This window comes from Gossypium raimondii, chromosome 11, assembly GCF_025698545.1.
Source record: "Gossypium raimondii isolate GPD5lz chromosome 11, ASM2569854v1, whole genome shotgun sequence".
NCBI lineage: Eukaryota > Viridiplantae > Streptophyta > Magnoliopsida > Malvales > Malvaceae > Gossypium > Gossypium raimondii.
In genome coordinates this window covers 44,245,282-44,256,477 of record NC_068575.1, presented here as the reverse complement: position 1 = coordinate 44,256,477, position 11,196 = coordinate 44,245,282, and the positions used below count along the sequence as shown (strand labels likewise).

At 34.4% G+C, this 11,196-nt stretch overlaps 2 protein-coding genes across 3 annotated transcripts; one reads left to right on the top strand and one right to left on the bottom strand.

The window, feature by feature from the left end:
* The first annotated feature begins 320 nt into the window (after nucleotides 1–320).
* LOC105803720 (WEB family protein At2g17940) lies at nucleotides 321–1,382 on the top strand. The gene is made up of 2 exons (XM_012636103.2): nucleotides 321–588; nucleotides 772–1,382. Exons 1-2 carry the CDS (start codon nucleotides 439–441, stop codon nucleotides 1,270–1,272), a joined length of 651 nt encoding a protein of 216 aa, XP_012491557.2. The 5' UTR covers nucleotides 321–438; the 3' UTR covers nucleotides 1,273–1,382.
* Nucleotides 1,383–3,616: 2,234 nt separating this feature from the next.
* LOC105803719 (RNA demethylase ALKBH9B) lies at nucleotides 3,617–7,471 on the bottom strand. 2 transcript variants are annotated; one of them, XM_012636101.2, is made up of 6 exons: nucleotides 7,118–7,471; nucleotides 6,150–6,767; nucleotides 5,058–5,143; nucleotides 4,626–4,936; nucleotides 4,447–4,518; nucleotides 3,617–4,353 (listed from the first exon to the last, which is right to left on the bottom strand). In XM_012636101.2, the coding sequence occupies exons 1-6, from the start codon at nucleotides 7,287–7,289 to the stop codon at nucleotides 4,068–4,070; spliced, it is 1,545 nt and encodes a 514-aa protein (XP_012491555.1). In that variant the 5' UTR covers nucleotides 7,290–7,471; the 3' UTR covers nucleotides 3,617–4,067. The 2 variants fall into 2 exon arrangements, with proteins under 2 accessions (XP_012491555.1, XP_012491556.1); XM_012636102.2 differs by having other exon boundaries at nucleotides 6,150–6,764.
* Between the last annotated feature and the right edge of the window lie 3,725 nt (nucleotides 7,472–11,196).

Below are 11,196 nucleotides of genomic sequence, written 5' to 3'. Positions count from 1 at the left end.
GTTGTACAATGGCCAGTATAGGAGCGACAAATAATGGTCCACTAATGGCAAGAAGGAGTCATGTCATAATCAAAAGTCTAAAAAGTAAAAGGGGGCAATGCTTTCAGTTCTACGAATCAAAGACATACATGGATGGAGGATCCAACCACCCTTTTTATTGTCAACTTCATTTAACAAAAATTTTCCAGTGAAGTGGACGCGAAGAAACTAACCCCATTTCTCATTATAACATTTCATTAGCTTCCCTCTTAGTTAAAGCTAATTATTAGTATCAAACTCCATTACTAACGAACCTTTCCTTTATTTGTCACTTTCGTCCCTCTCTTTTAATGTTATATATTTAAAAGCAGATCTTTGTCACCATCTGACCGTTCATTCAATTTTCCCCCACAACCTTCTTTGAAACTGGATTTCACACTGCTTCCTAAAGTACAAGCCATGGAAAACGAGCAAGGTGGCGGCAGCATCGTTCTCGTTGGACGGGCTGAGATTGATACCAGACCACCCTTTCGATCTGTTAAAGAGGCTGTCATGTTATTTGGAGAAAAGGTTCTTGTTGGTGAAATTTATGCCAACAAGCTCAAAGAGGTTCTCTCCTCTTTTGTGACCTTTAATTTAGTATGGAACTATATGTAATTTATCTCATGCAAAATATTAGATAAAGCAAGTAGTTTATATTATGTGACTCGAATGTGAGTGTTGGATGTAAGTAATATTTGAAGGATAACATCTCGTATTCGTTTTTGGCTAATTATTGTTGTTTTTCATTAGATGAAGGCTCAAGCAGGAGAAAGTGGGAAAGGTGAATCCAAGATTGCAGCCTTAACAGCCGAGCTAGAAGAAATGAAGCAAAACTTGCAAAAGGCGAAAGAGGAAGGCAACTCGATGTTGTATCACATAAAAACGCTGACGGAAGAGCTCGAACGAACAAAAAAGGAACTGCAACAGTTCAAGGCAAAAGAGTTCCAGAAGCAGCGGTTTGATCCCAATATAGAAGACTTCAAGTTTGTTGAGAGCACAACGAAAATCATGACACAACATGAAGAGCCAGAGGAGTTTCAAAAGAAGAGATACGTGAAATTTGCTAGCCCTCCTTCATTAGCTCAAGTTATCGTCAATCAAGATGGAACCCCGGAAAAAACGGCCTCAGTTAAGAAAGTTCGAAGGAAGTCACTCGTCCCCATTATTGGATGGCTATTCCAAAAGAAGAAAGCAAGTCAAGAAGATGATCATCTGTCCCTAAGAACAAACGAGGTCCAGAGGCATTATTAGCTGAGCAAGTAACTTCTTTTTTTTTATGTTGCCACCAGCAAAGATTGGAGCTTGTGCCATTACTCACGGGTCAGAACATGAAATAAAACCAGATTAGTGTACCATAAAAATTGTATTGTCATCGATGTTCATGAATGCCACCTGTTATATACCTCTTTACTTTGGTCACTTTCTCTCTTCATCTCCACTCCACAAACACCATACCGACTCAAGCATCGAAACCTGTATTCGGAAACCTGTCACCCAAGCCTAACCAAGAATTCAACACAACTTGTTTAAAGCATTAAAAGCTGCAAATAAAATGGAGAAAGTTACTGTAAACTAAGAAACAAGGTCCATATTTTATCATACACATGGGATTTCAGTAAAACAATTTCATGTCTTATTCAAAAAGGGTAAAAACACAAAGGATTCTTGAAAGGTCGGCAAGTCGGCTGAATTGAATTTAATATAATTGTGATGAGTAATGAACGAATGCATTAAAAATATATAACCATTGCACATGTATCCATGTGAACCTTACAGAAGAGTTACAGTTAAGACAAAAAAAGCTCGCTAACAGGCTTTGCTAATCTGTTTTTAATAACCTCATTATAATTACAAGCAAAAACCCAACATTCTAGCCACGGATTTTAAGTCTTGGGACCATTTCCAATTCTCATGTTATTGATATACTAAACCAACTTTTCAAAAAAAGGAATTGTTTATTTACCCTGTTTTATGGATTTTGATGTCTGGGTTTGCATATGAGGAAGTCATTGTGATGGTTACTTCTGATATAAATAAACAATTATTTTTGCATAATTGGAGCTGTTGTTAATTGCATTTTATGTAAAGATGTTCAGGAAATAATGGAAAATTAATAGCAAAGTAACTTGAATTCTTAGTTTCCTACCCTTAAATGCATGAACTTGACTCAGAAAAGTCAATCAAAAACATGGTTGAGTTTTTCGAGGTTCCATAGGGAAAAAAAAACCTAGTTGATGCAGTGAAGCTAACTACCTGGTTTTGTTTATCAAAAAAGAATTAACAAATGAAAGAATACAAGCGGGAATCTTGGAAAATCTACAGTATGTAATAAATAAGAGATATAGGTATTTCTTTACCTTGGTGAGCTAAGCTACATAACAAAAGACATGCATATAAAAAACTTGTCTGGTGCGTTAGATTCTTCTATAAAGGGCCTCTATTATCAAAGAGCAAAGGGTCAGAGAATTATGGAGAAGAAAACCAGAGGCAGCCCCAAGATAATGAAGAGCAGTATTCTATGCATGCCGGGGTTCAAAAGCAACAACAAAAACAACAAACGTTTATCACCGGTGACCCTGCTAGAACGCTTCCGAGAAGCAGTTTTTCGCTTGATAATGCTATCAGCTGTCAGCAAGGCCTCACATCATCATCATCATCATCATCATCAAAGTAGCTCATCAACCGTCCCACGAAGATATTACCCTGCTGATGCTCACCACAACGAAGCTGTTGCAGATTGTATCGAATTCATCAAGAAAAAGTCTTCCAGGGAGTCCAGAGCTAGTAGTTCAAATATGGATGCTGCCACTAGTGAAATTGTCATGCCGGTTTCAGTTATGTAATATAAACATCTTATTGCTTTAAATGCCGAGTTTGTTTTATATTAAGCTTCTGCTTTCAGTTTTGCAGATTTGGGTGATGTATAATTTGGGGTGTATGAAATATACAAGGAATTTGTAGAATACTAGAGAGTCATATTTTGAGGTTTTTCTTTTTGATGCAGAAGCAAAACTTAAAACTTCCTTCTGCTCTTACATTCCTGTCTCTGTTTACGTATTGTTTGTTTTTTTTTATTGGATCTATCATCCACATGTTCCGGAGAATGCCCCCCAAGATGTTGGATCCCTTCCTTTTATGTCAGGTTCATCCTTTTAGTTTCACAAATCACAGGTGACAGGCCAACCACTGCACTAATAAAACACAAAAGGTTCAGTTGGTTGTGTTGGAGTAGTTGTTATGTAACACTCAAATCAGACAAAACCAAACCTACATTTTCTAGGAAAATCATCTTTTATATGCGAACCTGATTTATTGATTCCCAAACAAGTAAAAATTATTACAAGAAACATTACTCAAATTCCATGTGCGTATATAGCCCAGATTCTCAATTTTCATGTGCAATACCTAACATTACACCAAGCGTTGACCAAATAATAACTTCCATTTGAGAATATTACTGTATGTTAGACCACAGTCCAATTCAAAGTGTTGGATACCATCTTGATGGCTAAAGCCTGGGCTGTTCATACCTCAACATGAGCCAAAATCTCACATGGGAAAGTAACTGAAATTTTGAATGCAAAACGGGAGCATATTTAATTTTAAATCCTTGAAACAAATGCTTAGAAACTAATTAAGTACATCGTTTTATACAATTTATAATCCTCATGGAACATGACTCTCAATTGAGAAAAGGAAAGAAAGTACAGAATCTCGTCTTTCTTGTAGCTAAAAGTAGAACCAAGCAATTATAGCAACAATCCAATCTATCAAATTCCAGCAGCTTCCACCGTGTCAAGCCAACCTCAAGTCCGAGCAGTAGACCAGCTGTGAACCCGAGTTTTGATTTTTCAGAAAAGTGACACCAATACCCGCCCTCTGAAGTTACAAGCTAATCCTATAACTTAAGTATGACAATCTAGCCCAATAACCACTATTCGAGGGTTTCAAAATAAGTAAATAGGAACTTATACCACTCACAAATACTGAAATGATCAATAACATGAACAGAAAAATAATTTCCAGAGTAGACATTCAGCAACCCATCACCTGCTCTGATTCACAGTGAACCTTCTCCTATATGAAGGGCCTCTTCGAGGCCGGGTTGAGGAACGCCATTCTGAGGGCTCATTATTCTCTGTTAAGCCCTTGGCTTCCCTTTTATCTTCTCTTCTAAACGGTTGCCTTACAGGGCGTTCAGATTTAGGTGAACTAAATTCCTTGGGCCTGTCTGCATCATATGACAACGGTTCAATGCCCTGCAAGTCTGATTCTGGAGCATATCCTATAGGCCGTTTCAATTCATCCATTCTCCTAAATGTGATCGATATCCTAAGGAGGGAAGTAATAGAGAAGAAAATGAATATAAATTAATGAAAGATCTTCACAACTAACAACAAAAGGATCGTAAATTTAAAATGGTACCTCTTCGTAGGAACTGCAGGCACACAATGCTTAGCAACGTCTGCTCCATTTCCATTTAAAACTAGAACTGACCTGAGAGGAGAAATAACTGATTCTAAGTTTTTAACTCAATAGTTTTAAACTAATAATGATTACATTAGAGCAAGATAGGATCAGTAAGTGCATAAAAAGAATCTTACCCGACAGGTAGGGGAATTGCAATTGGCCCGGAAAACACACCAGCATCTACAACCTTCAAGTTTGACCCAAAAACTATATTGCACTCGCTAAGAAATGATACAGTGCAGAATGGTCTAACAAAATCATGGTTGTCAATGTGAGGAGGTATGCAGTCACCTTCTTCATATATATTAACAATACAACTGTCAGGCACACAGGTCGGAGGAAGCACATGCCATCTGACTAGCCTTCTAATTATTACCTTGAAGAGATCAGGTATAGGATCTACAACTTCATTTTGAAGAATACCAGGTGGGTTACCATTTTTGTCCTGCCATCAGAAAGAAAACACAATAAAGCTTTTCAGCCACCAGTTACCGCTTCTCGTGACTACAGTGTCTCCAGACACTTGACTAATCTTCACAGCAATACATGGATGCATAAAAGCTTACCATTGCATAATTGTAACAGCAACCAAATTGGATGGTTATGCGCCCTTTACCCCTCATCCATTTGTGAGGTGCTGTATATGTGCGTTCTGTAAAATATATTCCACATTGAATATACATGATATTCTTCAACATCAATTACTTAAACTTTATACATTAAATGTTGAGAAAATATTAATCCGAATGACGCCATATCAGCATGTTGCACACAAGGATAACATAGAGCTACAAAACTTAATTCCAAAGACAGCCAAATTAATCTAATGCTCCATTGCATTGCTAAAGCTCATTCTGGCACAATGTCCAATAGAAGGTTAAAATAATCCTATTGACACTAAGAATTATCCTGCTAGAAGTCTCCTTCAGAACTTGGTTATAGAAGTATCATGATTTAAAACTGGCTTCTGAATAATCCACTAGGATCTAAAAGGTTTAGAGGTAGACTTTACATATCAAAGTTTGTGCAGCGTAATGAATGCCATTAAATGCAGTAAGACAGAAGCTAAGGGGAAAAATAGTAAAAAGCTGAAATGTAACCCAAAGAATCCATGATCAAGATAAGGATTGAATCAGCCAATCAGCTGCATCTTTGCTTGACATACAAGACAAAGCTGAGAAGCCCAATAAAAATTGATATACAGAGAGAACTAAATTTAATAAATCTAACCTATTTTAGATTAAGTTTTTAACCAAAAACTTAATGTCCATTGCTGAATAATAGACAACAGGGCAACAAAGGGTATGCCAATAGGACATAAGGACTTGTAGGCACTGATCAATAAATTCTATCACTTTGACAGTACATTGAACCAAAATATGCATACCCCATATTGTTTTATGCTCCTTGAACACTACTTATAACACATAACATGGAAATTGATCATTCCCATCACCTTTATTGACTTAAGGTAACAGTTATATTAAATAAAGCTGGGTGGATATACCCATAGCAAGCTCATTAAGCCTCAAAGAAAGAACCCTACCGGGATAAACTACTTAAGAACATAAAGAACATGTTCACAAATCAAAGAATGTATTGCATAAGCACTCAAAATTCGATAGTATGAACAAGATTAGCAATTTGTAAATACTAACCTTTCAACTCCCCTTTTCTCCCCATCTCCTGAAGCATGTAAACATGGTCAACTATCCTCTTCTGTTCTGCAGCACTGAAAATTCCCTCATGGAGTTCAAGCCCCTCGAGAATATTTACAAACTTACCATTAACTCTCTCGAAACATATAAAACCTTTCTTCCTCTTGACATTCATAAACCTAATGGACTCTCTCTGATCCCTAGACAATTTAGGCTTCTCGACAACCTTAGATATCCTCAACTCCCCCGTAGAAGCAGTTAAACTAACAATCCGCTTGCTTGACTCTGACACCAGTTGCTCTTCTTCTTCTTCTTCTTCTACTTCCTCAAGTTCATCTTCCTGTGCCATGTCTGCCCATGATTGACGGGGAACAGGGGTTTGAAACAGAGGTGATGCGCTGGCAACTCCACTACTAGTGGATGCTTCTCCGATGGGTTCAGAAAATCCATTTCCCTCATCTTTCCAACTACCCAATGAGTTGGTATCTTCATCTTTTGAACTCCCAATTGAGTTCACAGCACAATTGTCAAGACAATTCTCATTTAAGTCTTCTGATTCAGTATTATTGGGGGTAGAATGGATTGCATTCAGATCATTGTTGGCCAGCTCAGCATCTCCTTCAAGTTACATGATAGCAAACACAAACAAATAAATTTCTCTTCTTTTTTTCTTTTATACATATATCTATGTAATACCCTCATTCCAGGAACTATGGACAAGTAAAATAAAACAAAAAGATTTATTATCTTTACTTATTCACTACAAATCCTACTTATAAAGGAACACTAGCACAATAAAAAAAATTTAAAAACAAAAAAAAGAATGTAATAAGAGGCAACTTTTTTCAGCCAAAAAACAAATAATATCCAAAAAAGAAAACTACAATTAGGAAATTTTAAAAGGGAAAATCTTAGTTTAGACTTGAATTAAAACTTAAGAAAAATATAATGGTAGAAAAACAAGTTACCTGGGTCTAGAGAGCGGATTCGTCGGGAGAGGATTCGGGTGCATCGACGGCAGAGATCCCTGGAAAGGAAAGGAAGCCACGTGGTTAAGAACTCAGAGGCGATTCTGAGTTCGGAGGGCTGATACTTGACGAGAAACGGGTCTTCCTTCTTGACTCGCTCGAGATCGTTCATTGGGTTGTCCGAGTCTTGAATCGGAGAAGAGAGAGTGAGAGAGATTCTTGTGATGGACAATTGATTGCTGTGAGAGAAACGAACAACAAGTTAACAGGGAATAAAGTGAAAAATAATCAAAATCAAAACCAAATGTTTGTGTTGGTCGAGATTTTTTATTTTGTTCTTTTGGAAGAGCACGGTTTTCGTGAATATAAAGAGAGCAGGATGTAAATGTCGTTTGAAAGAATCTTTAAGGAGTTTATGGTAATTTTGGTTTCCTAGATATTGGGCTTGGGAGTTGGGAGGTTTTTACTTCGACTCAATGGTTTCATATCTCCGCTTCCCCAACAAAACGGACCATTTGGATTTATTCTTTTGGCATAATTGCTTATTTGGCTCTCTAACTTTGTAAAAAAGTTATTTTAACCATCTATTCAATTTTTTACCTCTTTTAACCCTTAAACTTGTATTGTTTGTCAAATCACCTCAAATTTAATGAAAAAGTTAATGCCTATTAACTTTGCTAGTGTAGCATACAGGTGGATTATCATGTGGAATTGTGGATATCATGTCAATAATTAATTAATTTTTTTAAATTTTAAAATTCAAAAAATTATTGAAAATTTTAAAATTATTAAAAGTATAGAAAATATATAAATATATTTTTAATATTATTAATTTTAAAACTTAATTAATTATAAATATGGCATACACGTGGATATGATGTCAACAAAGTTAGCATATGTTAACTTTTCCATCCATTTTTGGTAATTTGACAAACAATGCAATTTTAAGAGCTAAAAGAAGTAAAAATTAAATGAAAGTCTAAAATGGCTTTTTCTTAAAGTTGGAGGGTCAAATAAGTTATTATATCTATTCTTTTTTTTCTCAATTTTCTTAATAAACACACTAAATAATTATTTTCTCAATTATCTATCTAAAATTAGGTTAACAAAAAATATGAAAATGTGTTTTAATATTATATTAATTTGGTTCAATGATTTATTGATTTCTATAAATAAAAATATTTGGTTAAATATATATCTTAAAATTTAAAATAAAATTTATATATTATATTTCTTAAGTTATTTGGTGAAAATACCATTGAATTTTATCAAATGTATTCAAAGAGTTGCAAAATACTCAAAAATATGTTTTCGATGTGTTTCATCCTTATTAAATGTTTTTGAGTTGATACTAAAGTGTTTTAAGGTGTTTAAAATGTTTTTAGAACACTTTGATAGTCAAGTCTTGAGACAGGACTATATGTCTCAATACGTGAAAGTTCAAATGCAAAACTTTGCTTCAAAGGTTGCATGTCTAGAGACATTAGCTTGCTAACGACTATTTTTCAACAAATCTCGAAACATACACTGTAGAGACAGTTTTTAAACACGAATTTAATGCTTGTAATAACTAAAATTCATCTCCAACTGTCATAAGCATCCACAAACTCAATCTTTAATATAAATACTCTTGAAGAAAAAAAAACAACACCTAAAGAAAAAGTTGAATTGAAAATCTTTCATTTCTTTATTTTCTTCAGATCTATTATGCATATTCAATGAGAGCTTGTTGTAATGAATAATATTTGGTACTCTATAAGTGGGATGGTTGACAAGTATTCTACAGAGGTATATTATAATATTAAAAAATAAATATTAAAAAATACATGACAATTTTTAAAGCTACTTATAGAAAAAAGTACATTATTAGTGTACTAAATATCAACTCTTTTGCAATATATTTTCTTACTCTCATATATTTATTTTAAAACTTCAATTTGCAATCACACCTACTAAAGTTCATTATTAGTTTGCTCATTTTTTTATAAAGAATATAGTGAAGGATTTTGAGGTTTAAAACATTGAAGATTAAGAGAGTTGATTGTTGAGCTTTGTAAAAGTTAGAGGATTTTAATTTAGCCATAAAAATTAGGGAATGTTCTATTTAGTTTTATGAAAAAAATAGAGATTTCCTTTCTTAATCTTGTGAAAGATATAGGGATGGATGTAACAATTTAAGTATACTAAATTGAAAAATCATTGGTTGAGGTATAAGAAGGAGTGAATGTGAGAATTGGAGTCAGAATCACTATAAATAGAATTGTTTAAACTTTTCTTCCATTCCATTATTATTTAAAGAAATTTATAGAGATATTTAAAATACCAATTCACTTTCTCTTATATTTTCAGTTTTAACACAATAATTAGGGAAAGTGTAACTACCTAGTTGTTCATCCAATTTCTAGGGCGCTTTCATTTTGGCCACCCAACTTTTAGGGGATTTCATTTTAGTCACTTTCATTTAGGTCACCCAACTTTTAAATCGCTTTCATTAAATCTCTAACGACAGTTAACTGTACACGCCATATCATGTTTACACTTTCATTTTGGTTGCCTTAGGTCACTTTCATTTTGATTACTCAAAAATATTTTTTCAAGTATTGATTAGGATAACAAAATCAAGAATTAAAGTGAAAAGCAACAAAACTAAAATAATACACAAAATTGTCAAATTGTACTTGTTTATCCCATTATTGAAATTCTATTTTTAAAACATTGAAATTTTAAATTTCAAAACATAAAAAATTGAAAAAATTGTTGAAATTTTTTATCCATTAATAATGCTAATCGATTTGTTACTATAATATTAAAATTAATTTGTTTAATCTCTTTTCAAATTCAATATCATATAATCAAAAGAAATTTGCGTTTTATAGACAACTAAGAAAACAATAATTCTCATTGATATTTTTTAAAATAATTTCAAAACATCAAAATAAACTAAATAAATTGTTGAAAACCTTTATTCCATTGATGATGTCAATTGATTTGTTACTATAACTTTGAATCTTAATATTTTAAAAAAATTATATTTCATTTTATTAGAAAGCTTTGTTGTTTAGATAACATTTAAGAAATTAAAGGGAAGAAAACCCTAAAGTCTGTCGCTTGGCACGGTGTTCTTAGTCTGCTGCTTGGCACGGTGTTCTTAGTCTACCGCCTGGCACGTTTTTTCTTGTTTCCTTTTGCGTTGACAGGGTATAGTGTCGGATTTGATTCCTTTTGCTGATCGGATTGTCCGGTGCTGTGTTTCATAATGGAAGATGTGTTGGCGAATCTGAGGCTAGTTGATGATGAGGAAGAAGCAATCCATGAGGATGTTACGGCTGTGGAAAACTTCTCTCAATTTTGTCTTGTGGGGCGTTGTTTAACAGACAGCGTGGTTCATTTCCCTTTGTTAAGGAATACTATGACAGATCTTTGGCACCCTATTAGAGGGATCTGTATCACTGATATTGGGGAAAAACGGTATTTATTCCAATTTTTTCATGAAGTCGACATTGTAAGGGTGCTTGTGGGAACACTATGGTGTTTTAATAACCACTTGCTTATATTGAAGAGAATATCGTATGGAGATAACCTGGCAGTATTGGAGTTAAACTCCACTGAATTTTGGGTTCAAGTCCATGATTTATCTCCAGGACTGATGTCTGAATCGATGGCTGTGCAGTTAGGTAAATTCTGTGGAAAGTTTATTGAGTATGATTCTAATAACCCACTTTTGGGGCAAAAATCCTATATGCGCATTAGGGTCTGTTTGGATATAAATGCACCGTTGAAACGGAAAAAGAAGATCTAAATTGGGAAGCTATGACTGCTTACGCTCGTTTTAAATACGAGAAATTAAGCTTATTTTGCTTTATTTGTGGAAAATTAGGGCATAGGGAGAGCTATTGCCCTTTCAAATTAAGAATTGAGCCGTTGAAAATTGTCTTTGGTTGGGATTTGTCAATAAGAGCGGTGGTGAGGTGTAGGGCTACAGAATCGAGTAAATGGTTACGCACGGCAGATGGTTCTCAATGGTCTATTGAATCATTACAGGCTGCTGCGGGTGGGAATAAGAATTGGCGCATTTGGGG